The sequence below is a fragment of the Melospiza melodia genome, unplaced genomic scaffold (genome assembly GCF_035770615.1).
Source record: "Melospiza melodia melodia isolate bMelMel2 unplaced genomic scaffold, bMelMel2.pri scaffold_148, whole genome shotgun sequence".
Lineage (NCBI taxonomy): Eukaryota > Metazoa > Chordata > Aves > Passeriformes > Passerellidae > Melospiza > Melospiza melodia.
In genome coordinates, this window is record NW_026948512.1 from 198,499 (window position 1) to 224,480 (window position 25,982).

Sequence of the window (25,982 nt, forward strand, 5' to 3'; positions counted from 1 at the left end):
TATGATTTTTATAATTTGTTATTTAATTAATAGTTATATAATAGATATAATACTGTGTTATAATAATTTCTTTTTAAATTTGTTTTTGCCTTTTTAGACACCAAGGAGGTGACGGTGGGCACCAAATTTGGGTTTTTTAATGGGGTTTTATTCAATTTTTTACCCAAATCTTTGGGAATTTTTTGCTCCCGACCCCAATTCCCACAGAGGGAACAATTTAGGATCTCTAAATGTAATTTCAATGAAAATTAGGATTTTTATTTTTTTTTTTTTCGCTTATTTTGTGCTCCCTCCCAGATGACGATTCCGAGACACAACTCGAGGTTCCCAGCTGTAATTTTGGGGCAGATTTGACTTTTCCCACCGCGTTTTTTTGGCGTTTCTCACCCCATACCCCACAGAGGGAACACCTCAGGATCCCCCCGTGTTAATTAAATTATAATTAATTATTTTCCCCCTTTTGAGGCGCCATGGAGGTGACGGTGGGCACCAAATTCGGGTTTTTTAATGGGGTTTTTTGCCATTTCTGACCCCAAATCTTTGGGAATTTTTTGCTCCCCGACCCCCAATTCCCACAGAGGGAACAATTTAGGATCTCTAAATGTAATTTCAATGAAAATTAGGATTTTTTTTTTTTTTTTTTTTCGCTTATTTTGTGCTCCCTCCCAGATGACGATTCCGAGACCACAACTCCAGGTGTAATTTTGGGGCAGATTTGAGTTTTTTTGGCGTTTTTTTGCCGTTTCTCACCCCATACCCACAGAGGGAACACCTCAGGATCCCCCCGCGTTAATTAAAATATAATTAATTAATTTTCCCCTTTTTAGGCGCCATGGAGGTGACGGTGGGCACCAAATTCGGGTTTTTTAATGGGGTTTTATTCAATTTTTTACCCCAAATCTTTGGGAATTTTTGCTCCCCGACCGCAATTCCCACAGAGGGAACAATTTAGGATCTCTAAATATAATTTCAATGAAAATTAGGATTTTTATTTTTATTTTTTCGCTTATTTTGTGCTCCATCCCAGATGACGATTCCGAGACACAACTCGAGGTTCCCAGGTGTAATTTTGGGGCAGATTTGACTTTTCCCACCGCGTTTTTTTGGCGTTTCTCACCCCACACCCACAGAGGGAACACCTCAGGATCCCCCCGGCGCTAATTAAATTATAATTAATTAATTTCCCCCCCTTTCTAGGCGCCATGGAGGTGACGGTGGGCACGGCGGCGCTGGCGCTGGCGCTGCTGCTGCTGCCGCTGCTCTACGAGCGCTGCGGCTCCTTCCGCTTCTTCTGCAAGATGGGCTTCTACAACGGCTGGATCCTGCTGCTGGCCCTGCTGGCCATCCCCTGTGCGCCCTCCGGGGCCGGGACGTGGAGAACATGAAGTGAGGGGCAGTTTTGGGTGAATTTGGGGTGATTTGGGTCTGTTATTGCGGTGTTTGTATGAGTTATTTCATTATTTGGGGCTTCTACAACGGCTGGATCCTGCTGCTGGCCCTGCTGGCCATCCCTTTGTGTGCCCTCAGGGCCGGGACGTGGAGAACATGAAGTGAGGGGCAGTTTTGGGGTGAATTTGGGGTGATTTGGGTCTGTTATTGCGGTGTTTGTATGAGTTATTTCATTATTTGGGGCTTCTACAACGGCTGGATCCTGCTGCTGGCCCTGCTGGCCATCCCTTTGTGTGCCCTCAGGGGCCGGGACGTGGAGAACATGAAGTGAGGGGCGATTTTGGGGTGATTTCGGGGGGTTTGGGTCTGTTATTGGGGGTTTTGTGTGAGTTATTTCATTATTTGGGGCTTCTACAACGGCTGGATCCTGCTGCTGGCCCTGCTGGCCATCCCCCTGTGCGCCCTCAGGGGCAGGGACGTGGAGAACATGAAGTGAGGGCAGTTTTGGGGCGATTTTGGGGTGATTTGGGTCTGTTATTGCGGTGTTTGTATCATTAATGGGGTGTTTGTGGGGGATTTGGGGATTCTGTAATGGCTGGATCCTGCTGCTGGCCCTGCTGGCCATCCCCCTGTGTGCCCTCAGGGGCCGGGACGTGGAGAACATGAAGTGAGGGGCAGTTTTGGGTGAATTCGGGGGGTTTTGGTCTGTTATTGCGGTGTTTGTATGAGTTATTTCATTATTTGGGGCTTCTACAACGGCTGGATCCTGCTGCTGGCCCTGCTGGCCATCCCTTTGTGTGCCCTCAGGGGCAGGGACGTGGAGAACATGAAGTGAGGGCGATTTTGGGGTGATTTCGGGGTGTTTTGGGTCTGTTATTGTGGTGTTTGTATCATTAATGGGGTGTTTGTGGGGATTTGGGGGTTCTGTAATGGCTGGATCCTGCTGCTGGCCCTGCTGGCCATCCCTTTGTGTGCCCTCAGGGGCAGGGACGTGGAGAACATGAAGTGAGGGGCGATTTTGGGGTGATTTCGGGGTGTTTTGGGTCTGTTATTGTGGTGTTTGTATCATTAATGGGGTGTTTGTGGGGGATTTGGGGGTTCTGTAATGGCTGGATCCTGCTGCTGGCCCTGCTGGCCATCCCCCTGTGCGCCCTCCGGGGCAGGGACATGGAGAACATGAAGTGAGGGGCGATTTTGGGGTGAATTCGGGGGGGTTTGGGTCTGTTATTGGGGTTTTGTGTGAGTTATTTCATTATTGGGGCTTCTACAACGGCTGGATCCTGCTGCTGGCCCTGCTGGCCATCCCCCTGTGCGCCCTCCGGGGCAGGGACGTGGAGAACATGAAGTGAGGGGCGATTTTGGGGTGAATTTGGGGGGGTTTTGGGTCTGTTATTGGGGTGTTTGTATCATTAATGGGGTTTTGGGGGTGATCTCTGCAGGTTTTGGGGTGGTTTTGGGGGTATTTGGGTCAGTTTTGGGGTGATTTTGGGTGGTTTTGGGGCTGCTGGCCCTGCTGGCCATCCCTTTATGTGCCCTCAGGGGCCGGGACGTGGAGAACATGAAGTGAGGGGCAGTTTTGGGGTGAATTTGGGGGGTTTTGGGTCTGTTATTGCGGTGTTTGTATCATTAATGGGGTGTTTGTGGGGGATTTGGGTCAGTTATGGGGTGTTTAGGGTCAGTTTTGGGGTGATTTTGGGTGCTTTTGGGCTGCTGGCCCTGCTGGCCATCCCCCTGTGCGCCCTCAGGGGCCGGGACGTGGAGAACATGAAGTGAGGGGCAGTTTTGGGGTGAATTTGGGGTGATTTGGGTCTGTTACTGGGGTTTTCTGTCATTATTGGGGTTTTGGGGTGGTTTTTGGGTGGTTTTGGAGGATTTGTGCTTTCTTTGGGATATTTATGGTTCCTGTGGGGTTCCTGTGGGGTATTGTGATTTCTGTGGGGTTTTTGTGATTTCTAGGGGGTATTTGTGGTTCCTATGGGGTATTTGTGATTTCTAGGGGTTTTTTGGGGGGATTTGGGGTTCCTGAGGGGTATTTGTGATTTCTGTGGGGTATTTGTGATTTCTATGGGGTTTTTTTGAGAGATTTCTGGTTCCTATGGGGTACTTGTGATTTCTATGGGGTATTTGTGATTTTTTTTGGGGTATTTGTGGTTTCTATGGGGTATTTCTGGTTCCTATGGGGTATTTGCAATTTTTATGGGGTTTTCTGGGGTATTTGTGATTTCTATGGGTTTTTTTGGGGGGGGGATTTGTGATTTCATTGGGGTATTTGTTGTTTCTATGGGGTATTTATGATTTCTATGGGTTTTTTGGGGGGATTTGTGATTTCTATGGGGTATTTGTGGTTCCCATGGGGTATTTATTATTTCTATGGGGTTTTATGGGGTATTTGTGGTTCCTACGGGGTATTTGTTGTTTCTATGGGGTGTTTGTGATTTCTGTGGGGTTTTTTTGGGAGATTTCTGGTTCCTATTGGGTATTTGTGATTTTTTTGGGCTATTTGTGATTTCTATGGGTATTTGTGGTTCCCATGCGGTATTTGTGATTTCTATGGGGTTTTTTGGGGGATTTGTGGTTCCTGTGATTTCTCTGTGTTTTTTCTGGGTTATTTGTGGTTCCTCTGTGTTTTTTCTCATGTCTCTGTGTTTTTTCCCATTTCCCTGTGTTTTTTCTGGGTTTTTTCCATTGCTCTGGTTTTTTTCCCATTTCCCTGTGTTTTTTTCCATTTCCCTGTGTTTTTTCCCATTTCTCTGTGTTTTTTCTGGGTTTTTTCCCATTTCTCTGGGTTTTTTCCCATTTCTCTGTGTTTTCTGTGGGTTATTTGTGGTTCCTCTGTTTTTTTTCCCATTTCTCTGGGTTTTTTCTGTGTTTTTTCCCATTTCTCTGTGTTTTTTCTGGGTTATTTGTGTTTCCTCTGTGTTTTTTCCCATTTCTCTGGGTTTTTTTGTGCCCATTTGTGCCCCTGACCCCGTTTTCCCCCCAGGATCATCCGCGGGCTGATGCAGCACGTCAAGCGGCTCTACGGGATCCGCATGGAGGTGCGGGGGGCGCAGCACTTCCCGCCCCGCCAGCCCTACGTGGTGGTCAGCAACCACCAGAGCTCGCTGGACCTGCTGGGTACGGGGCTGCCCCACACATCTGACCCATAGATCCCCATAGATCCCCTTAAAAACCCCAAAATCCCCATAAAAAACCCATAGATCCCCATAGAAACCCCAAAATCCCCATAGAAATCCCAAAATCCCCATCCTATACTGCCCTGAGTGACCATTGCCAATGGTCAGCAACCACCAGAGCTCGCTGGACCTGCTGGGTGTGGGGCTGCCCCACACATCTGACCCACAGATCCCTGCCCCATAGAGCCCTGACCCCAAAAAACCCCATAAAAACCCCAAAATCCCCAAAAATCCCCATAGAAACCCCAAAATCGCTGCCCACGGAGCCCTGAGTGACCATTGCCAGGGGTCAGCAACCACCAGAGCTCGCTGGACCTGCTGGGTATGGGCTGCCCCACACATCCGACCCATAGATCCCCATAAATCCCTGCCCCATAGAGCCCTGACCCCAAAATCCCCATAAAAACCCCATAGAAACCCAAAAAACCCCATAGAAACCCCAAAATCCCCATCCTGTACTGCCCTGACCCCACAGAGTGACCATTGCCAGTGGTCAGCAACCACCAGAGCTCGCTGGACCTGCTGGGTACGGGGCTGCCCCACACATCTGACCCATAGATCCCCTTCAAACCCCCATAGATCCCCATAAAACCCCATAGAAACCCCAAATCCCCATAAAAAACCCAAAATCCCCATAGAAACCCCAAAAATCCCCATAGAAACCCCAAAATCGCTGCCCCACGGAGCCTGAGTGACCATTGCCAGCCCTACGTGGTGGTCAGCAACCACCAGAGCTCGCTGGACCTGCTGGGTATGGGGCTGCCCCATAGATCTGACCCATAGATCCCCATAAATCCCTGCCCCATAGAGCCCTGACCCCAAAAAAACCCCATAGAAACCCCAAAATCCCTGCCCACGGAGCCCCAAACTGCCCCCAGCCCCAGACCTGCCCCACACACCCCACATGTGCCCCATAACCCCAGACCGGCCCCACAGACCCCGATCCTGCCCCATAACCCCAGACCGGGGCAGCTATGGGGCAGCTCTAGGGTGGCTATACGGCACCCCACTCACCCCACACACCCCACACGTGCCCCACACACCCCACATTTACCCCACATAACCCCCCAGGGATGATGGAGGTGCTGCCTGACCGCTGCGTGCCCATCGCCAAGCGCGAGCTGCTCTACATGGGGCAGCTATGGGGCAGGTGTGGGGCACCCCACAGACCCCACACGTGCCCCACACACCCCACATGTGCCCCACACCTTGCAGGGATGATGGAGGTGCTGCCTGACCGCTGCGTGCCCATCGCCAAGCGCGAGCTGCTCTACATGGGGCAGCTATGGGGCAGCTGTAGGGCACCCCACAGACCCCACACGTGCCCACACACCCCACATGTGCCCCACACCTTGCAGGGATGATGGAGGTGCTGCCGGACCGCTGCTGTGCCCATCGCCAAGCGCGAGCTGCTCTACGTGGGGCAGCTATGGGGCAGCTATAGGGCACCCACACACCCCACACGTGCCCCACACACACCCCACATGTGCCCCACACCTTGCAGGGATGATGGAGGTGCTGCCTGACCGCTGCGTGCCCATCGCCAAGCGCGAGCTGCTCTACATGGGGCAGCTATGGGGCACCCCACACACCCCACACGTGCCCCACACATCACCCCACACGTGCCCCACACCTTGCAGGGATGATGGAGGTGCTCCCTGACCGCTGCGTGCCCATCGCCAAGCGCGAGCTGCTCTACATGGGGCAGCCATGGGGCAGGTGTGGGACACCCCACACACCCCACACGTGCCCCACACACCCCACATTTACCCCACATAACCCCCCAGGGATGATGGAGGTGCTCCCTGACCGCTGCGTGCCCATCGCCAAGCGCGAGCTGCTCTACATGGGCGCCGTGGGCGTCGTGTGCTGGCTCGGCGGCATCATCTTCATCGACCGCAAGAGGACGCACGACGCCATCAGCGTCATGGCCGAGGCCGCGCACACCATGCTCAGCCAGGACGTCAGTTGTGGGGGGTTATGGGGCAGTTATGGGGTGCTATGGGGTGGTTCTGGGGTGATATGGGGCTGGCAGGACCCACAGCGCCATCAGCGTCATGGCCGAGGCCGCGCACACCATGCTCAGCCAGGACGTCAGTTGTGGGCAGCTATGGGGTGGTTATGGGGCACTATGGGGTGGGTATGGGGTGATATGGGGTGGGTATGGGGTGCTATGGGGTGGTTATGGGGTGATACAGCGTGGTTATGGGGTGATACAGGGTGGTTATGGGGTGATACAGGGTGGTTATGGGGTGATACAGGGTGGTTATGGGGTGGTTATGGGGTGATACAGGGTGGTTATGGGGTGATACAGGGTGGTTATGGGGTGCTATGGGGTGGTTATGGGGCGCTATGGGGTGATACAGGGTGGTTATGGGGTGATACAGGGTGGTTATGGGGCGCTATGGGGTGATACAGGGTGGTTATGGGGTGATACAGGGTGGTTATGGGGCGCTATGGGGTGATACAGGGTGGTTATGGGGTGGTTATGGGGTGATACAGGGTGGTTATGGGGCGCTATGGGGCTGGCAGGACCCACAGCGCCATCAGCGTCATGGCCGAGGCCGCGCACACCATGCTCAGCCAGGACGTCAGTTGTGGGCGGTTGTGGGGCAGTTATGGGGCGCTATGGGGTGATACAGGGTGGTTATGGGGTGCTATGGGGTGGTTATGGGGCGCTATGGGGTGGTTATGGGGTGCTATGGGGTGGGTATGGGGTGATATGGGGTGGTTATGGGGTGATATGGGGTGGTTATGGGCAGTTATGGGGTGCTATGGGGCGGTTATGGGGTGCTATGGGGCGGTTATGGGGTGCTATGGGGCAGTTATGGGTGATACAGGGTGGTTATGGGGCGCTATGGGGTGATACAGGGTGGTTATGGGGTAATACAGGGTGGTTATGGGGCGCTATGGGGTGATACAGGGTGGTTATGGGGTAATACAGGGGGGTTATGGGGTGGTTATGGGGCGCTATGGGGTGCTATGGGGTGGGTATGGGTGATATGGGGTGGTTATGGGGCAGTTATGGGGTGCTATGGGGTGGTTATGGGGTGCTATGGGGCGGTTATGGGGTGCTATGGGGCAGTTATGGGGTGATACAGGGTGGTTATGGGGCGCTATGGGTAATACAGGGTGGTTATGGGGTGGTTATGGGGCGCTATGGGGTGGTTATGGGTGGCTATGGGGTGATATGGGGCGATGTGGGGCAGTTATGGGGCGCTATGGGGTGGTTATGGGGTGCTATGGGGTGGTTATGGGGGTGCTATAGGATGGTTATAGGATGTTATGGGGCGCTATGGGGCAGCCCCACATCCATCCCATCCTGCCCCACAGGTCCGGGTGTGGGTGTTCCCTGAGGGCACAGCGGGGGCAGTGGGGTGGCTGTGGGGTGGCTATGGGGTGCTATAGGATGGCTATGGGGCAGCCCCACACGCAGCTCTGCCCCACAGGTCCGGGTGTGGGTGTTCCCCGAGGGCACAGCAGGGGCTGTGGGTGGCTATGGGGTGGTTATGGGGTGCTATAGGATTCTATGGGGCGCTATGGGGCAGCCCCACACGCAGCTCTGCCCCACAGGTTGGCTATGGGGTGCTATAGGATGGCTATGGGGCGCTATGGGGCCAGCCCCACATCCATCCCATCCTGCTCCACAGGTTCGGGTGTGGGTGTTCCCCGAGGGCACAGCGGGGGCAGTGGGGTGGCTGTGGGGTGGCTATGGGGTGCTATAGGATTCTATGGGGCGCTATGGGGCAGCCCCACACGCAGCTCTGCCCCACAGGTTGGGGTGTGGGTGTTCCCCGAGGGCACAGCGGGGGCTGTGGGGTGGCTATGGGGTGGTTATGGGGTGCTATAGGATGGCTATGGGGCAGCCCCACACGCAGCTCTGCCCCACAGGTTGGGTGTGTGGTGTTCCCCGAGGGCACAGTGGGGGCAGTGGGGTGGCTATGGGGTGGTTATGGGGTAGCTATGGGGTGCTATAGGATTCTATGGGGCGCTATGGGGCAGCCCCACACGCAGCTCTGCCCCACAGGTACGGGTGTGGGTGTTCCCGAGGGCACGCGCAACCACAGCGGCTCCATGCTGCCCTTCAAGCGCGGGGCGTTCCACCTGGCCGTGCAGGCGCAGGTACGTGGGGCGCTGTGGGGCGCTGTGGGGCGGGTATGGGGTGTTTATGGGGTGTTTATGGGGTGCTATGGGGTGGCTATGGGGCGCTATGGGGCACAGCTCCATGCTGCCCTTCAAGCGTGGGGCGTTCCACCTGGCCGTGCAGGCACAGCTATGTGGGGCGCTGTGGGGCGCTATGGGGCGGGTATGGGTGGCTGTGGGGCGCTGTGGGGCACTATGGGGTGGGTAAGGGGCACTATGGGGTGGCTATGGGGCGCTATGGGGCGCTGTGGGGTGTTTTAGGGTGTTATGGGGCAATTTTGGGGCAGTTATGAGTCAGTTATGGGGCAGTTACGGAGCAGTTATGCGTCAGTTATGGGGCAGTTATGGGGCGGTTATGGGGCAGTTATGGGGCGGTTATGGGGCAGTTATGGGGCAGCTATGAGTTGGTTATGAGTTGGTTATGGGGCGGTTATGGGGTGGTTATAGGGTGGTTATGGGTCAGTTATGGGGCAGTTATGAATCGGTTGTGGGTGGTTATGTGGCAGTTATGCGGCGGTTATAGGGCAGTTATGGGGCGGTTATGGGGCAGCTGTGGGGGCAGTTTATGGAGCAGTTATGGAGCAGTTATGAGTCGGTTATGGGGCGGTTATAGGGCAGTTATGGGGCAGCTGTGGGGCAGTTATGGAGCAGTTATGAGTCGGTTATGGGCGGTTATGGGGCGGTTACAGGGCAGTTATGGGGCGGTTATAGGGCGGTTATAGGGCAGCCATGGGGCAGTTATAGGGCAGTTATGGGGCGGTTATGGGGCAGTTATGGGGCAGCCATGGGCAGCTATGAGTCAGTTATGAGTTGGTTATGGGGTGGTATGGGGCAGTTATGGGGGCAGCTATGAGTCAGTTATGGGGCGGTTATGGGGCAGTTATGAATCGGTTGTGGGGTGGTTATGTGGCAGTTATGCGGCGGTTATGGGGCAGTTATAGGGCAGTTATGAGTCGGTTATGGGGCAGTTATGGGGCAGTTATGGGCGGTTATGGGGCAGCTATGGGGCGGTTATGGGCAGTTATGGGGCAGCTATGAGTCGGTTATGAGTCGGTTATGGGCCGGTTATGGGGCAGTTATGGGGCGTTATAGGGCAGTTATGGGCCGGTTATGAGTTGGTTATGGGGCAGCCATGGGGCAGCTATGAGTCAGTTATGAGTTGGTTACGGGGTGGTTATGGGGCAGTTATAGGGCAGTTATAGGGCAGTTATGGGGCGGTTATGGGGCAGCCATGGGGCAGCCATGGGGCAGCCGCAGCAGCAGCAGCCCCCCAAGTCCCTCGCTGCCCCACAGGTGCCCGTGGTGCCCATCGTCATCTCGTCCTACCAGCACTTCTACAGCAAGGCGGGAGCGGCGCTTCACGCCCGGTGAGGGGCACGTTGTGGGGCCGGGGGCTCCCTGTGGGGCCGGGGGCTCCGTGTGGGGCTGGGGGCTCACTGTGGGGCTGGGGGCTCACTGTGGGTCTGGGGTCTCCCCCCATAGGTGAGTGCGTGATCCAGGTGCTGCCCCCGCTGCCCACGCTGGGCCTGGCTCCGGGTCTGGCCGTGGGTCTGGGGTCTCTCTGTGGGGTATCTATGGGGTATCTGTGGGTCAGGGGGTTTATTTGGGTCTGGGGTCTCCCATTGGGGTTTATTTGGGTCTGGGGTCTCTCCCCCCACAGGTGAGTGTGTGATCCAGGTGCTGCCCCCCGCTGCCCACGCTGGGCCTGGCTCCGGGTCTGACTGTGGGTCTGGGGTCTCTCTATGGGTCTGGCCGTGGGTCAGGGGGTTTATTTGGGTCTGGGGTCTCACTGTGGGTCTGGGGTCTCCCCCAGGTGAGTGTGTGATCCAGGTGCTGCCCCCCGCTGCCCACGCTGGGCCTGGCTCCGGCCGATGTTCCCGGGGCTCTCTGTGGGTCTGGGGTCTCTCTATGGGGTTTATTTGGGTCTGGGGTCTCTCATTGGGGTGTATTTGGGTCTGGGGTCCCTCATTGGGGTTTATTTGGGTCTGGGGTCTCCCCCAGGTGAGTGCGTGATCCAGGTGCTGCCCCCGCTGCCCACGCTGGGCCTGGCTCCGGCCGATGTTCCCGCGCTGACCGAGCGCGTCCGCGCCGCCATGCTGCGCGCCTTCGAGGCGCTGTCGGCCGAGCTGGGGGTGACCGCACGGACACCGAGTGACCACACGGGGAGTGACCACGGGAGTGACCACGGGAGTGACCACACGGGGAGTGACCACAGGGGTGACCACCACGGGAGTGACCACACGGGGAGTGACCACAGGAGTGACCACGGGAGTGACCACCAGAGTGACCACAGCAGTGACCACAGCAGTGACCGCGGGAGTGACCACCCGAGTGACCACCCAAAGGGCGACCACCAGAGTGACCACCAGAGTGACCACACAGGGAGTGACCACAGGGGCGACCACCACGGGAGTGACCACAGGAGTGACCACCCAAAGGGTGACCACAGGAGTCTCCGCCAGAGTGACTGCCAGAGTGACCACCCAAGTGACCACGGGAGGAGTGACCACGGGCGTCACCGCCAGTGTGACCACCCAAAGGGTGACCACACGAGTGACCACCGGAGTGACCACAGGAGTGACCACCGGAGTGACCGCCTAAAGGGTGACCACAGGAATGACCGCCCCAGTGACCACCAGAGTGACCACCAGAGCGACTACCAGAGTGACCACATGGGGAGTGACCGCCAGAGTGACCGCCCCAGGAGTGACCACCCCAAGGGTGACCACAGGAGTGACCACAGGAGTGACCGCCAGAGTGACCACAGCAGTGACCGCCAGAGTGACCACCAGAGTGACCACCCGAGGAGTGACCACACAGCCCCATGGCCACCCTGAGTGACCCAAAGAGTGACCACCGGAGTGACCCTGGGAGTGACCCCCAGAGTGACCACTGGAGTGACCACCAGAGTGACCACCGGAGTGATCCTAGGAGTGACCCACGGAGTGACCGCTGGAGTGACCCCCAGAGTGACCCCTGCAGTGACCCCTGCAGTGACCCCCGCAGTGACCCCTGGCCTGGCAGTGGGGCAGGGACTGACCCCTAAGGGGGGACAGACTGACCCCCAAGTGTGGCCTGGACTGACCCCTAAGGGGGGACAGACTGACCCCCAAGTGGAGCACAGAGTGACCCACAAGTGCGGCCACAACTGACCCCTAAGGGGGGACAAACTGACCCACAAGTGGGGCCCAAAGTGACCCCTAAGTGGGGACAAACTGACCCCTAAGTGGGGCCTGGACTGACCCCCAAGTGGGGCCCAAAGTGACCCCCAAGTGGGGCCTGGACTGACCCCTAAGTGCGGCCACAACTGACCCCCAAGTGGGCTCAAACTGACCCCTAAGTGGGGACAAACTGACCCCTAAGTGTGGCCTGGACTGACCCCCAAGTGTGGCCTGGACTGACCCCCAAGTGCGGCCACAACTGACCCCCAAGTGGGGACAAACTGACCCCCAAGTGGGCTCAAACTGACCCCCAAGTGGGGCCTGGACTGACCCCTAAGTGTGGCCTGGACTGACCCACAAGTGTGGCCACAACTGACCCTCAACTGAGGCCACAACTGACCCCTAAGTGTGGACAAACTGACCCCCAAGTGGGGACAAAGTGACCCCTAAGGGGGGACAAACTGACCCACAAGTGGGGACAAACTGACCCCCAAGTGGGGACAAAGTGACCCCTAAAGGGGGGACAAACTGACCCACAAAGTGGAGGCACAGAGTGACCCCCAAGTGTGGCCTGACTGACCCCCAAGTGTGGCCTGGACTGACCCCCAAGTGGGGGACAAACTGACCCCCAAGGTGACCCCCAAGTGGGGCCCAAAGTGACCCCCAAGTGGCTCCAGGTGACCCCGGGGCTGCCCCACACCAGGACGAGGCCGTGCCCCACGGCCGGGGCGTGGCCGGGGCGTGGCCGGTGCTGATTGGCCGCCGCGGCCAAGCCCCGCCCCCTCGCTGTATTTATTTGGGGGGGGGGATGGGGGGGGGGGGGGGCGCGGATTTTGCCAAATTTTCCCTCCCCGGCTTTTAATAAACCCCCCCAAAATCCCCCCAAAACCACGGGGCGCCGTGACGTCATCATCGCCGTGACGTCATCGGGGCGGGGGTGATGTCATCGAATGGGGCGGGGTCATTGGGGGGAGGGGCTTTGGGGATTGGGGGGAGGGGGGGGTCGGGAATTGGGGGGGGCTCCGGTTTGGGGCACTGGGGGGGAACTGGGATGGACTGGGATGGGACTGGGATTGGGATTGGGATTGGGATGGGATTGGGATCTGAACTGGGATTGGAACTGGGATGGGATTGGGATTGGGATCTGAACTGGGATTGGGATCTGAACTGGGATTGGGACTGGGATGGGATTGGGATGGGATTGGGACTGGGATGGACTGGGATGGGACTGGGATGGGATTGGGATTGGGATGGGATCTGAACTGGGATTGGGATTGGGATGGACTGGGATTGGGATTGGGATGGACTGGGATGGGATTGGGATTGGGATGGGATCTGAACTGGAACTGGGATGGGATTGGGATTGGGATTGGGATTGGGATGGACTGGGACTGGCATCTGAACTGGGATGGACTGGGATGGGATTGGGATGGGATTGGGATTGGGATCTGAACTGGGATTGGGATTGGGATTGGGATCTGAACTGGGACTGGGATGGGATTGGGATCTGAACTGGGATGGACTGGGATCAGGATTGGGACTGGGATTGGGATGGGATTGGGACTGGGGTTGGAACTGGGATGGACTGGGATGGGATTGGGATGGGATGGGATGGACTGGGATGGGATTGGGATTGGGATCTGAACTGGGATTGGGATTGGGATGGACTGGGACTGGGATCTGAACTGGGATGGACTGGGATGGGATTGGGATCAGGATTGGGACTGGGATGGACTGGGGTTGGGATCTGAACTGAGACTGGGACTGGGATTGGAATCTGAACTGGGATGAGATTGGGATGGGATTGGGGTCTGAACTGGGATGGGGATCTGAACGGGGATTGGAACTGGATCAGGATTGGGACTGGGATGGACTGCGGTTGGAACTGGGATTGAACTGGGATTGGGATGGACTGGGATTGGGATTGGACTGGGATTGGGATCGGGATGGGATCTGAACTGGGATGAGATTGGGATGGGATTGGGGTCTGAACTGGGATTGGGACTGGGATCAGGATTTGGACTGGGATGGGATTGGGATTGGGAACTGGGATTTAGGCTGGGATTGGGATCTGAACTGGGATTGAAACTGGGACTGGGATTGGAACTGGGATTGGGATGGACTGGGATTGGAACTGGCATGGGATTGGGATCAGGATTGGGACTGGGATGGGACTGGGATGGGATTGGGATGGGATCGGGATGGGACTGGGATTGGGATTGAGACTTGGGCTGGGATCAAGACAATGGGACTCGGACCAAGACCGGGATTGGGGTCAAGACTGGAACGAGGACCGGGATCAGGATTTGAGCTGGCCTCAAGATGACGGCGCTGCGACCAACACCGCGATTTGCGCTGGGACCAAACCACCGGAACATCAACCAAAACCCAAACCAACCCCTCCAAAACCCCCAAACCACCACAAAAACCACCAAAAAACCACCCCAAATTACTCCAAATTTTCTTTAATTAATTTCCTTCACTCAAGAAGCCTGCCCGGGGTAGCACCAGACGTTTGCCGCGGCATCGCGGCCGTGCGTGCGCTGGTGCCGCCGGCGGCGCGAGCTGCGGCTGAAGCTCGGGGCTGGGATCAGAACTGGGACTGGGACCAAGCTCGGGACCGAGACTGGGATTGGGGCTGGGACCGAGACAATGGGACGGAGACCAAGACTGGGACTGGGACTGGGACTGGGATCAGGATTGGGACCGGGACTGGGACTGGGATTGGGACCAGGACTGGGATTGGGACCGAGACTGGGACTGGGACCAAGACTGGGACTGGGATTTGGACCAAGACCAGGACTGGGACCAAGACTGGGACTGGGACTCGGACCAAGACCGGGATTGGGGTCAAGACTGGGACTGGAACGAGGACCGGGATCAGGATTTGAGCCGGCCTCAAGATGACGGCGCTGCGACCAACACCGCGATTTGCGCTGGGACCAAACCACCGGAACATCAGCCAAAACCCAAACCAACCCCCCAAACCACCACAAAAACCACCAAAAAAAACCACCCCAAATCATCCCAAATTTTCTTTAATTAATTTCCTTCACTCAAGAAGCCTGCCCGGGGTAGCACCAGACGTTTGCCGTGGCACCCGCGGCGGCGTCGCGGCCGTGCGTGCGCTGGTGCCGCCGGCGGTGCGAGCTGCGGCCGAAGCTCGGGGCTGGGATCAGAACTGGGACTGGGACCAAGATTGGGACCGAGATTGGGATTGGGGCTGGGACCGAGACAATGGGACGGAGACCAAGACTGGAACTGGGACTGGGACTGGGATCAGGATTGGGACCGGGACTGGGACTGGGATTGGGACCGAGATTGGGACTGGGACCGAGACTGGGACTGGGATTCGGACCAAGACCAGGACTGGGACCAAGACTGGAATTGGGACTCGGACCAAAACCGGGATTGGGGTCAAGACCGGGACTGGGACGAGGACCGGGATCAGGATTTGAGCCGGCCTCAAGATGACGACGCTGCGACCAACACCGCGATTTGCGCTGGGACCAAACCACCGGAACATCAACCAAAACCCAAACCAACCACCCCAAAACCCAAAACCACCACAAAAACCACCAAAAAACCACCCCAAATTACTCCAAATTTTCTTTAATTAATTTCCTTCACTCAAGAAGCCTGCCCGGGGTAGCACCAGACGTTTGCCGCGGCGCCGTCGCGGCCGTGCGTGCGCTGGTGCCGCCGGCGGTGCGAGCTGCGGCCGAAGCTCTTGCCGCAGAGCCCGCAGCCGTAGGGCCGCTCGCCGGTGTGGCTGCGCCGGTGCTGGCTCAGCGTGGAGCGGTCGGTGAAGCTCTTGCCGCAGTCGGCGCAGCCGTAGGGCCGCTCGCCGGTGTGGATGCGCCGGTGCCGGCTCAGGTTGGAGCTGACGTTGAAGCGCTTGCCGCAGTGGCCGCAGGCGTACGGCCGCTCGCCCGTGTGCACGCGCAGGTGCTTGACCAGGTCCGAGCTCTGGCCGAAGCTCTGCCGGCACTCGCCGCACGTGTTGGGGGCGCCCGGGGAGGCTCCGGGGGTCCGGGCGCCGCGGCGGCGACCCCGGGGGCTTCTCCTGCTGTCCTGGGGGCGAGGGGCGGCCGGAGAGTGACCGCAGGGAGCGGTCAGTGTGGTGTGAGAGTGACCGCAGGGAGCGGTCAGTGAGGAGTGACCGCTGGAGTTGGTCAGTGCGGTGTTGGAGTGACCGCTGGAGTTGGTCAGTGCGGTGCCACAGGTGTTGGTCACTGTGGTGTGAGAGTGACCACTGGTGCCGGTCAGTGCAGTAGCACAGGTAGTGGTCACTGTGGTGCGAGAGTGACCGCAGGTAGCGGTCAGTGCGGTGTTGGAGTGACCGCAGGAGTTGGTCAGTGCGGTGCCACAGGGAGCGGTCAGTCCAGTGTGAGAGTGACCGCTGGAGTTGGTCACTGTGGTACCACAGGTGTTGGTCACTGTGGTGTGAGAGTGACCACAGGGAGCGGTCAGTGCGGTGCCGCAGGTACCGGTCAGTGCGGTGTGAGAGTGACCACAGGTAGCGGTCAGTGCGGTGTGAGAGTGACCACTGGTGCCGGTCAGTGCGTTGCCACAGGGAGCGGTCAGTCCAGTGTGAGAGTGACCACTGGTGTTGGTCACTGTGGTGTGAGAGTGACCGCAGGGAGCGGTCAGTGCGGTGCCGCAGGTAGCGGTCAGTGTGGTGTGAGAGTGACCACAGGTGTTGGTCAGTGCGGTAGCACAGGTAGCGGTCACTGTGGTGTGGGAGTGACCACTGGTACCGGTCAGCGTGGCGTGAGAGTGACCACAGCTTGTGGTCAGCGTGGCGTGAGAGTGACCACAGGTTGCGGTCAGCGTGGCGTGGGCACGGCGGTGACGCTGCTGCAGGTGGGAGCTTTGGCCGCAGTCCGGACAGGTCAGTGGGCAGTGGTCAGCGGAGGGGGGGTGGGAGTTGGGGTGGTCATCTGGGTGGTCATCTGTGTGGTCATCTGTGTGGTCATCTGGGTGGTCATCGCTGCCACGCTGCCGGCTGCTGCTGGCCGTGGGCTGTTGGTCATCGCTGTCAGTGTCCATCTGTCCGGAGCTGCCCCGCTGACCGCTGCTGTGGTCACTGCTGTGTCCGGGGCCACCCCGCTGACCGCTGCTGCCTCTTCGGCCACTCCCTCTGAGGCCCCTCTGTCCAGCCCTGCCCCGCTGACCACTGCAAAGCACCCGCTGACCACTGCTGTGGTCACTGCTCTGTCCGGCCCTGCCCCGCTGACCGCTGCTGTGGTCACTGCTCTGTCCGGCCCTGCCCCGCTGACCACTGCTGTGGTCACTGCTCTGTCCGGCCCTGCCCCGCTGACCGCTGCTGTGGTCACTGCTCTGTCCAGCCCTGCCCCGCTGACCACTGCTGTGGTCACTGCTCTGTCCGGCCCTGCCCCGCTGACCACTGCCACGGTCCTGGCCCCGCTGACCGATACCAAGGCTGACCCTCTGGCCGTTCCCATCGATGTCCAGCTGTCCGGAGCCGCCCCGCTGACCGCTGCCGTGGCCTGGCTGTCCGGAGCCGCCCCGCTGACCGCTGTCCTGGTCCCGCTGACCGTGGCCGCTGTCCGTCTGTCCTGAGCAGCGCCGCTGACCGCTGCTGCGTCCGGAGCCGTGGTCAGAGCTGTGGTCAGTGCTGTGGTCACTGTGGTCACTCCTGTGGTCACTGTGGTCACTCCTGTGCCTGTCCAGCGCGGTGCTCTGCTCGAAGCTCTGCCTGGAGCCGTGGTCAGTGCCGTGGTCACTCCGGTGGTCACTGTGGTCACTCCGGTGGTCACTGTGGTCACTCCGGTGGTCAGTGTGGTCACTCCAGTGGTCAGTGCGGTCACTCCGATGGTCAGTGCTGTGGTCAGTGCGGTCACTCCGGTGGCCACTCCGGTGGTCAGTGCTGTGGTCACTCCTGTGGTCACTCCAGTGGTCAGTGTGGTCAGTGCTGTGGTCACTCCCGTGGTCACTCCGGTGTCTCCCCAGCCCCTCCCCCCTCCCCAAGCCCCGCCCCCTCCCCCCCCCCCCCGCGTTTGTTCGGGGGCTCCGCGCCCCCCCCCCGCCCCCCCCCCGCCCCCCCCCCCCCCTTCCTCTTCCTCTTCCTCCCCCCCCGCCCCTCCCCCACCCCCTCCCCCACCCCCCGCCTGGACATCGCCGCCCCTCCCCCACCCCCCCCAGCCCCAGATCCGGGCGAAATCGCCCCAAAATCGAGGCCGGGGCCGGAAGCGCCGCGGCCGCTGCGGACAAAGGAGGAGGAGGGGGAGGGGGAGGGGGAGGGGGAGGGGGAGGAAGGAGGGGAGGGGGAGGGGCTGACCCAGGAAGTTCAACCCCCCGCGGGGGGCTGCGGGGAAAAAATAATTAAAAAAAAAAAAAAAAAAAAAAAAAAAAAAAAATTAAAAAAAAAATAAACAAAAAAAGAAAAAAGAATTTAAAAAAATTAAAAAAAAAAAAGAAAAAATAAAAAAAAAGAAAAAAAAAATTAAAAAAAAAAGAAAAAAAATTAAAAAAATAAAACAAACATAAAAAAAATTTAAGAAAAAAAAAAAAGAAAAAAAATTAAAAAAAAAGAAAAAAAAATTAAAAAAATAAAACAAAAAGAAAAAAAAAATTAAGAAAAAAAATTTAAAAAATTAAAAAAAAAAGAAAAAAATTTTTAAAAATGTAAAAAAAAAAAAAAAAAAAGGGGGTGGGAGACCCCCCCGTGCCCCTCCCCCACCCTGCTGACCCCTCCCTCACCTCCCGAATTTTTGGGGGTTTTTTTGGGGGGGGGGGGTGGGGGAGGGGCAGAGATCGCACAGAGGGGCGGCGGAGGTGGGGGAGGGGCTTTAATGAGGGGGGGGGAGGGGCGGGGGGAAGCCCCCCATCCCCCCCCGAGACATTTTGGGGTCATTTACCGCATTTTCGGCACCCCGCAGACATTTTGGGGTCACTTTCCCCTTTTTTTTGTCCCCCCGGGGACATTTCGGGGACATTTTGGGGTAATTTGGGGCAGTCCGGGATGGATTTTGGGAGGGTCAGGAATGGATTCCCAAAAGTCCGGGATGGATTCAGGGGGTCAGGAATGGATCCTTGGCGTCAGGAATGGATTCCCAAAGGTCTGGAATGGATTCCCAAAGGTCCGGAATGGGTTCCCAAAGGTCCGGAATGGATTTTGGGGGTCAGGAATGGATTCCCAAAGTCCGGAATGGATTCAGGGGGTCTGGAATGGATTTTGGGGGTCTGGAATGGATCCTTGGCGTCAGGAATGGATTTTGGGGTTCAGGAATGGATTCCCAAAGGTCCGGAATGGATTTTGGGGTTCAGGAATGGATTCCCAAAGGTCCGGAATGGATTCTGGGGGTCAGGAATGGATTCCCAAAGGTCCGGAATGGATTCCCAAAGGTCCGGAATGGATTCTGGGGGTCAGGAATGGATTCCCAAAGGTCCGGAATGGATTCTGGGGGTCAGGAATGGATTCCCAAAGGTCCGGAATGGATTCCCAAAGGTCCGGAATGGATTCTGGGGGTCAGGAATGGGTTCCCAAAGGTCCGGAATGGATTCTGGGGGTCAGGAATGGGTTCCCAAAGGTCCGGAATGGATTCTGGGGGTCAGGAACGGGTTCCCAGGGCCCCCCAGAGCTCCGTGGCCACGGGGACGTCCCCTCGTCCCCTCGAGTCCTTTCCCCTCGGTTCAGGTTCCGGTTCCGGTTCTGGGGGGGTCCCGGTTCCGGAAGGTTCCCGGTCCCGAAGGGCTCCAGTTCAGAAGGGTCCAGCCCAGAAGGGTCCGGGTTCCTGAAAGGTCCCGGTTCCGGAAGGTTCCGGAAGGTTCCCGGTCCCGAAGGGCTCCAGTTCAGAAGGGTCCAGCCCAGAAGGGTCCGGGTTCCAGAAAGGTCCCGGTTCCGGAGGGTTCCGGAAGGTTCCTGGTCCCAGTTCTGGCTCTGGGATGGTCCCGGTTCCGGCGGTTTCCTGGTTCCAGTCCTGGTTTTGGTTGTTTCCGGTCCCGGTTCTGATCCTGGCTCCGGTTCCAGAGTTTTTCTGGTCCCGGATCCGGTCCTGGTTCCAGTTAGTGTCCTGGTTCCAGTCCTGGTTTTGGCTGTTTCCCAGTCCCAGTTCCGGTCCCGGTTCCGGTCCTGGTTCCAGTTCCAGTTCCAGTTCTGGTTTCAGAGCTTACCTGGTTCCAGTCCCGGTTCCAGTCCCGGTTCCAGTTCCGGTTCCAGTTCCAGTTCCAGTTCCAGTTCCGGTTCCGGTTCCGGTTTCAGAGCTTACCTGGTTCCAGTTCCAGTTCCGGTCCCGGTTCCAGTTCCGGTTCTGGTTCCAGTTCCGGTTCTGGGAGTTTCCCAGTCCCGGTCCCGATTCCGGTTCCGGTCTTTCCTAGCCCAGGTGCAGCCGCTGGTGCCGGATGAGGGCGGAGCTTCCCCCGAATCCCTTCCCACAATCCCCGCAGGTGTAGGGCGTGGCACAGCTGACGGGCGTGGCACGGCTCAGGGGCGTGGCACAGCTCAGGGGCGTGTCCTCAGCGTGCCCGTGCAGGTGTGCCAGGAGGGCGTGGCCATCTGTGTGCCCAGGACAGGTGTGCCCAGCCATACAGGTGTGCTCAGCACAGGTGTGCCCAGCTGTACAGGTGTGCTCAGCACAGGTGTGCCCAGGTGCGCAGGTGTGCTCTGCACAGGTGTGCCCAGCCATACAGGTGTGCCCAGGACAGGTGTGCCCGGCCGCACAGGTGTGCCCGGCCGCACAGGTGTGCCCAGCCGCACAGGTGTGCCCAGGACAGGTGTGCCCGGCCGCACAGGTGTGCCCAGGACAGGTGTGCCCAGCTGTACAGGTGTGCCCGGCCGCACAGGTGTGCCCAGGTGCGCCCTTCCTCCTCCTCCTCCTCCCGCCCCGCCCCTCCTGCGGCCCCTGCAGGCCGTGGGCGCGGCGGTGCTTGAGGAAGGCGGAGCTGTAGCTGAAGCCCCGCCCGCACTCCCCGCAGGTGTAGGGCCGCTCGCCCGGGTGCGCCCTCAGGTGGGCGCCGCGCCCGAAGCCCCGCCCGCAGCGCCCCGCCTGGTGCAGCCGCAGGTGCCGCGCCAGCTGGGGGGCGTGGCCGAAGCCCCGCCCGCAGTGGCCGCAGGCGTGCGGGCGCTGGCCCAGGTGCGCCGCCAGGTGCGCGTTGCGGTTGGAGCTGCGCGTGAAGCCCTTGCCGCACGCCAGGCACGTGAACGGCTTCGCGGGGGGCGGGGCCCGCGGCTGGCTCCGCCCCCGCCCGCCGCCACGGCCACGCCCACCGCGGCGGGAGCCACGCCCAGCTGGGGGGGGGAGGGGGAGGGGGCAGGGAGGGGGAGGGGAGGGGGGGGAGGGGAGGAGGAGGAGGGAGTCCAGCGTGGGGGGAGGGGCGGGCTCCGCCTCCAAGGGGGCGGGGTCGGCGTCGGCGTCGGCGTCGTCATCGCTCGGGGGGGCGGAGTCGTCTGGGGGGGAGAGAGAGGGTGGGCGGGGTCAGGGGGGAGGGGGGAAATAATGGGGGAAATGATGGGGAGAAAATAGGGAAAATAACGGGGGAAATGGTGAAAATTGGGGGAAATGATGGGGAAATAGGGAAAATAATGGGGGAAATGGTGAAAATTGGGGGAAATGATGGGGAGAAAATAGGGAAAATAATGGGGAATTAATGGGGGGAAATAGAGAAAATAATGGGGAATTAATGGTGAAAATTGGGGGAAATTATGGGGGGATTGGGAAAATAACGGGGGAAATAATGGTGGGAAATGGAGAAAATAACGGGGAATTAATGGTGGGAAATAGGGAAAATAATGGGGGAATAATGGTGGGAAATAGGGAAAATAATGGAGGAAATAATGGAGAAATAATGGGGGAAATAATGGATAAATAATGGAGGATAATGGGGAAAATAATGGGGAAATAATGGTGGGAAATAGGGAAAATAATGGGGAAATAATGGGGGGAAATTGGGAAATTAATGGTGGGAAATAGAGAAAATAATGGGGGAATAATGGTGGGAAATAGGGAAAATAATGGGGAATTAATGGTGAAAATTGGGGAAATTATGGGGAGATTGGGAAAATAATGGGGAAATAATGGTGGGAAATAGGGAAAATAATGGGGAATTAATGATGGGAAATAGGGAAAATAATGGGGGAATTAATGGGGAAATGGGGAAAATAATGGGGAATTAATGGTGGGAAATAGGGAAAATAATGCGGGAAATAATGGTGGGAAATAGGGAAAATAATGGGAGAAATTGTGAAAATTTGGAAATAGAGAAAATAATAGGGGAAATAACAGCGAAAATAATGGAGGAAATAATGGGGGAGAAATGGGGAAAATTGGGGAAATAATGGGGGAAAATTAGGAAAAATGGGGGAAATAATGGGAAAAGATAATGGGGAAAATAATGAGGGAAATTTAGGGAAAATAACGGGGGGAATAATGGGGGAATGGTGGAAATAACGGGGAGAAATTGGGGAAAATTGGGAAAAATGGGGGAAATAATGGGGAGAAATTGGGGAAAATTGGGAAAAATGGGGGAAATAATGGGGGAAAATTGGGGAGGGGGAAATGGGGACCCCCAAATTGGGGAGGGGTCCCAGCTGACCTGCAGGGGCCACCCTGAGGATCTCCCACTCCTTGGAGTCGTTGGGGTCGGGCACCCCCAGCTCCTCCTCGGGCTCCAGCCGGGACACGATGTTGGGCTTGGGGATGGGGAAATCTGGGCAAAACCAGCGAAAAATGGGAAAAAAAAAATGGGAAAAAAAATGGGGAAAAAAATGGGAAAAAAAAGGGGAAATGGGAAAAAAAAATGGGAAAAAAAAGGGGAAATCGGGGTCGCGGGGGCTCCGATCCAGCGGGGCGGACACTGGGAATTCAGGGGGGGGTTTGTCTCTGATTTTGGGGTTTCGGGGTTATTGCGAGGAGGGAGATTTGGGGGAGGATTTTGGGGAGGGGGATTTTGGGGAGGGGGATTTTGGGGAGGATTTTAGGGGGGGATTTTGGGGAGGGGGATTTTGGGGAGGGGGATTTTGGGGGGTTTATTTTGGGGGATAATTTGGGGTGGTTATTTAGGGGAGGGGGATTTTGGGGGATAATTTGGGGTGATTATTTTTGGGGAGGGGGATTTTGGGGTGGTTATTTAGGGGAGGGGGATTTTGGGGGGGTTTTTTGGGGGATAATTTTGGGGTTGTTGTTTTGGGGAGGGGGATTTTGGGGGGTTTATTTTGGGGAATAATTTGGGGTGGTTATTTTGGGGAGGGGGATTTTAGGGGAGGATTTTGGGGGGTTTATTTTGGGGAGGGGGACTTTGGGGAGGATTTTGAGGAGGGGGATTTTGGGTGATTTTTTTGGGATAATTTTGGGGTTGTTATTTTGAGGAGGGGGATTTTGTGGGAGTTATTTTGAGGAGGTCATTTTGGGGAGGGGGATTTTGGGGGAGGATTTTGGGGTGTTGATTTTGGGGGAGGATTTTGGAGTGGTTATTTTGGGGAGGGGGATTTTGGGTGATTTTTTTGGGATGATAACTTTGGGGTGGTTATTTTGGGGAGGGGGGTTTTAGGGGAGGATTTTGGGAGGTTTATTTTGGGGGAGGATTATGGGGTGATTATTTTGAGGAGGGGGATTTTGGGTGAATTTTTTTTGAGGGGATAATTTTGGGGTTGTTATTTTGAGGAGGGGGATTTTGGGGATAATTTTGGGCAGAAGGATTTTATGGAGGGGGATTTTGAGGAGGGGGATTTTGGGGATAATTTGGGGATAATTTTGGGGATAACTTGGAGATAATTTTGGGGATAATTTTGGGGAAAAATTTGGGAAAATTTGGGGATAATTTTGGGGATAATTTTGGGATAATTTTGGGGATAATTTTGGGGATAATTTGGGGATAATTTGGGGATAATTTTGCGATAATTCAGGGATAATTTGGGGATATTTCGGGGCTCACCCAGCAGGATCAGGGACTCGTAGCTCTCCTGCATGGCGGCGCCGCCTCCGCTGGGGCCGGGGCGGGCACGGGGGGCTCTCGGCACCCCCAGGGACCCCCGGGCACCCCCAGGGACCCCCGGGCCGGGCGATGCTCGGGGGGCGCCCGGGGCTGCCCGGCCCGGGACCGGGACCGGCAGCGGCAGCGGGAGCGGAGCGGAGCGGAGCGGAGCGGATGGAGGCGCCGCCGCTGACCCAGGAAGTGCCGCCCCTCGGGGTGGGGCCGCCGCCTCCTCCTCATCCTCATCCTGCTCTTCATCCCAGTGCCGTTATCGTCCTCCTCTTCCTCCTCTTCATCCCAGTGCCGTTATCGTCCTCTTCTTCATCCCTGTTCTGTTCTTCTCCTCCTCCTCTTCATCCCAGTGCCGTTATCCTCCTGCTCTTCATCCCAGTGCCGTTATCCTCCTGCTCTTCATCCCAGTGCCGTTATCCCCCTCCTCTTCTTCATCTCTGTTCTGTTCTTCTCCTCCTCTTCTTCATCCCTGTTCTGTTCTTCTCTTCCTCCTCCTCTTCTTCATCCCAATGCCATTATCCTCCTCCTCCTCTTCATCCCAGTGCCGTTATCCTCCTGCTCTTCATCCCTGTTCTGTTCTTCTCCTCCTCCTCCTCCTCTTCATCCCAATGCCGTTATCCTCTTCCTCCTCTTCATCCTCAGCCCATTCTCCTCTTCCTCCTCCTCTTCATCCTCATACCATTATCCTCCTCCTCTTCATCCCAATGCCATTCTTCTCCTCCTCCTCTTCATCCTCAGCCCGTTCTCCTCTTCCTCCTCCTCTTCCTCTTCTTCGTCCTCATGCCATTCTTCTCCTCCTCTTCTTCATCCCTATTCCCTTCTCCTCTTCTTCATCCCTGTTCCGTTCTTGTTCTCCTCCTCTTCTTCATCCCCATCCCACTCTCCTCCTCCTCTTTTCCATCTCCATCCCCAGCCCGTCCTTCTCCTCCTCTTCCTCCCCTTCTTCATCTCCATTCCCTTCTCCTCCTCCTCTCCTTCATCCCTGTTCCGTTCTCCTCTTCCTCATCCCTGTCCTGTTCTTTTCTTCCTCTTCTTCTTCGTCCCCGTTCCCTTCTTCTCCTCCTCTTCTTCATCCTCACGCCATTCTTCTCCTCCTCCTCCTCTTCATCCACATCCCACTCTCTCCTCCTCCTCCCGTTCTTCATCCCTGTCCTGCTCTCATCCTCCTCCTCCTCATCCCCACCCCTTTTTTTTCCTCCTCCTCCATCTCCATCCTCACCTCATTCTCCTCCTCTTCTTCATCCCCACCCTCTCTTCCTCCTCTTCTTCATCCCCACCCCCTCTTCCTCCTGTTCTTCATCCCCACCCTCTCTTCCTCCTCATCTTCTTCATCCCCATCCCCTCTTCCTCCCCATCTTCTTCATCCCCATCCCACTCTTCGCCTCTTCCTCCTCCTCCTCCTCCTCCATGTCCAAACTGGGAGCGCTGGGAGCGGCCCCGGCTCTGAATTTCCGAGGGGCAGCCGGGGCAGGGCCGGCGCTGAGGGAACCCGAGGGGACACCGGGGAGAATTTAACGCCAAATAAATTAAAAAATTAAAAAAAAAAATTTAAAAAACTGCAAAATCCGCGCTGAAATCGGGGCCTGGCCATGCCCGGAGCCGCGAGGGGACCGCCCCTCAGCGCCGCCCTGGCCAATCAGCGCGCGAGAAACGATGAGTGACGGGACGCGCGGCCAATCAGAATGAGCGGCGGGGGTTTGGGCGGGAAAGCCAGCCAATGGCAGCGAGGGGCGGGCTCAGCGCGCGGGATTTGAAGGGGTCTGTGAGGGAGGGGCAGTGACGGCCCAAAATGGCGGCGGGGAGGGGGGAAGCGGGCCTGGAACGTCCGGGAATGTTCCAGAACGTCCCAAAATGTCCCAAAATGTCCCCAAAAGGCCAAGAAACCGCTGAGGGTGAGTCGGGGATGGAGCAGGGGATGCCTGAGAGAGGCACCGAGCTGTGCTGGGACTCCCGGCCTGGTCCCGAGGGGTTTCAGTGCTTGAGATTTACAAAATTTCGTCATTTTCTGGTAAAATTCCTCCCCTGGAGAGGGCACTGGGCGTTCCCGCCTGGATTTGGGGTGAATTTAATCAGGTTTGGGCACGTGGGGATGTCAACAAATCCCAGAATCGGCTCCTTTGGGGCTGTTCTGCCTTCACCGTATGCCCCCCCAAAAAAAACCCACAAA

At 57.2% G+C, this 25,982-nt stretch overlaps 2 protein-coding genes across 2 annotated transcripts; one reads left to right on the forward strand and one right to left on the reverse strand.

The window, feature by feature from the left end:
• Positions 1-441: 441 nt before the first annotated feature.
• Positions 442-12,489, forward strand: LOC134433199 (1-acyl-sn-glycerol-3-phosphate acyltransferase alpha-like). The gene is given in 10 exon segments (XM_063182079.1): positions 442-1,347; positions 1,350-1,386; positions 4,373-4,506; positions 6,353-6,528; positions 7,899-7,916; positions 8,610-8,687; positions 10,002-10,052; positions 10,054-10,075; positions 10,710-12,363; positions 12,422-12,489. Coding segments are annotated over 9 exon segments (1,497 nt in total). The 5' UTR covers positions 442-1,202; the 3' UTR covers positions 11,546-12,363; positions 12,422-12,489.
• Positions 12,490-15,499: 3,010 nt separating this feature from the next.
• LOC134433187 (filaggrin-2-like) lies at positions 15,500-18,758 on the reverse strand. Its single transcript, XM_063182063.1, has 2 exons — positions 18,754-18,758; positions 15,500-17,783 (listed from the first exon to the last, which is right to left on the reverse strand). Exons 1-2 carry the CDS (start codon positions 18,756-18,758, stop codon positions 15,500-15,502), a joined length of 2,289 nt encoding a protein of 762 aa, XP_063038133.1.
• Between the last annotated feature and the right edge of the window lie 7,224 nt (positions 18,759-25,982).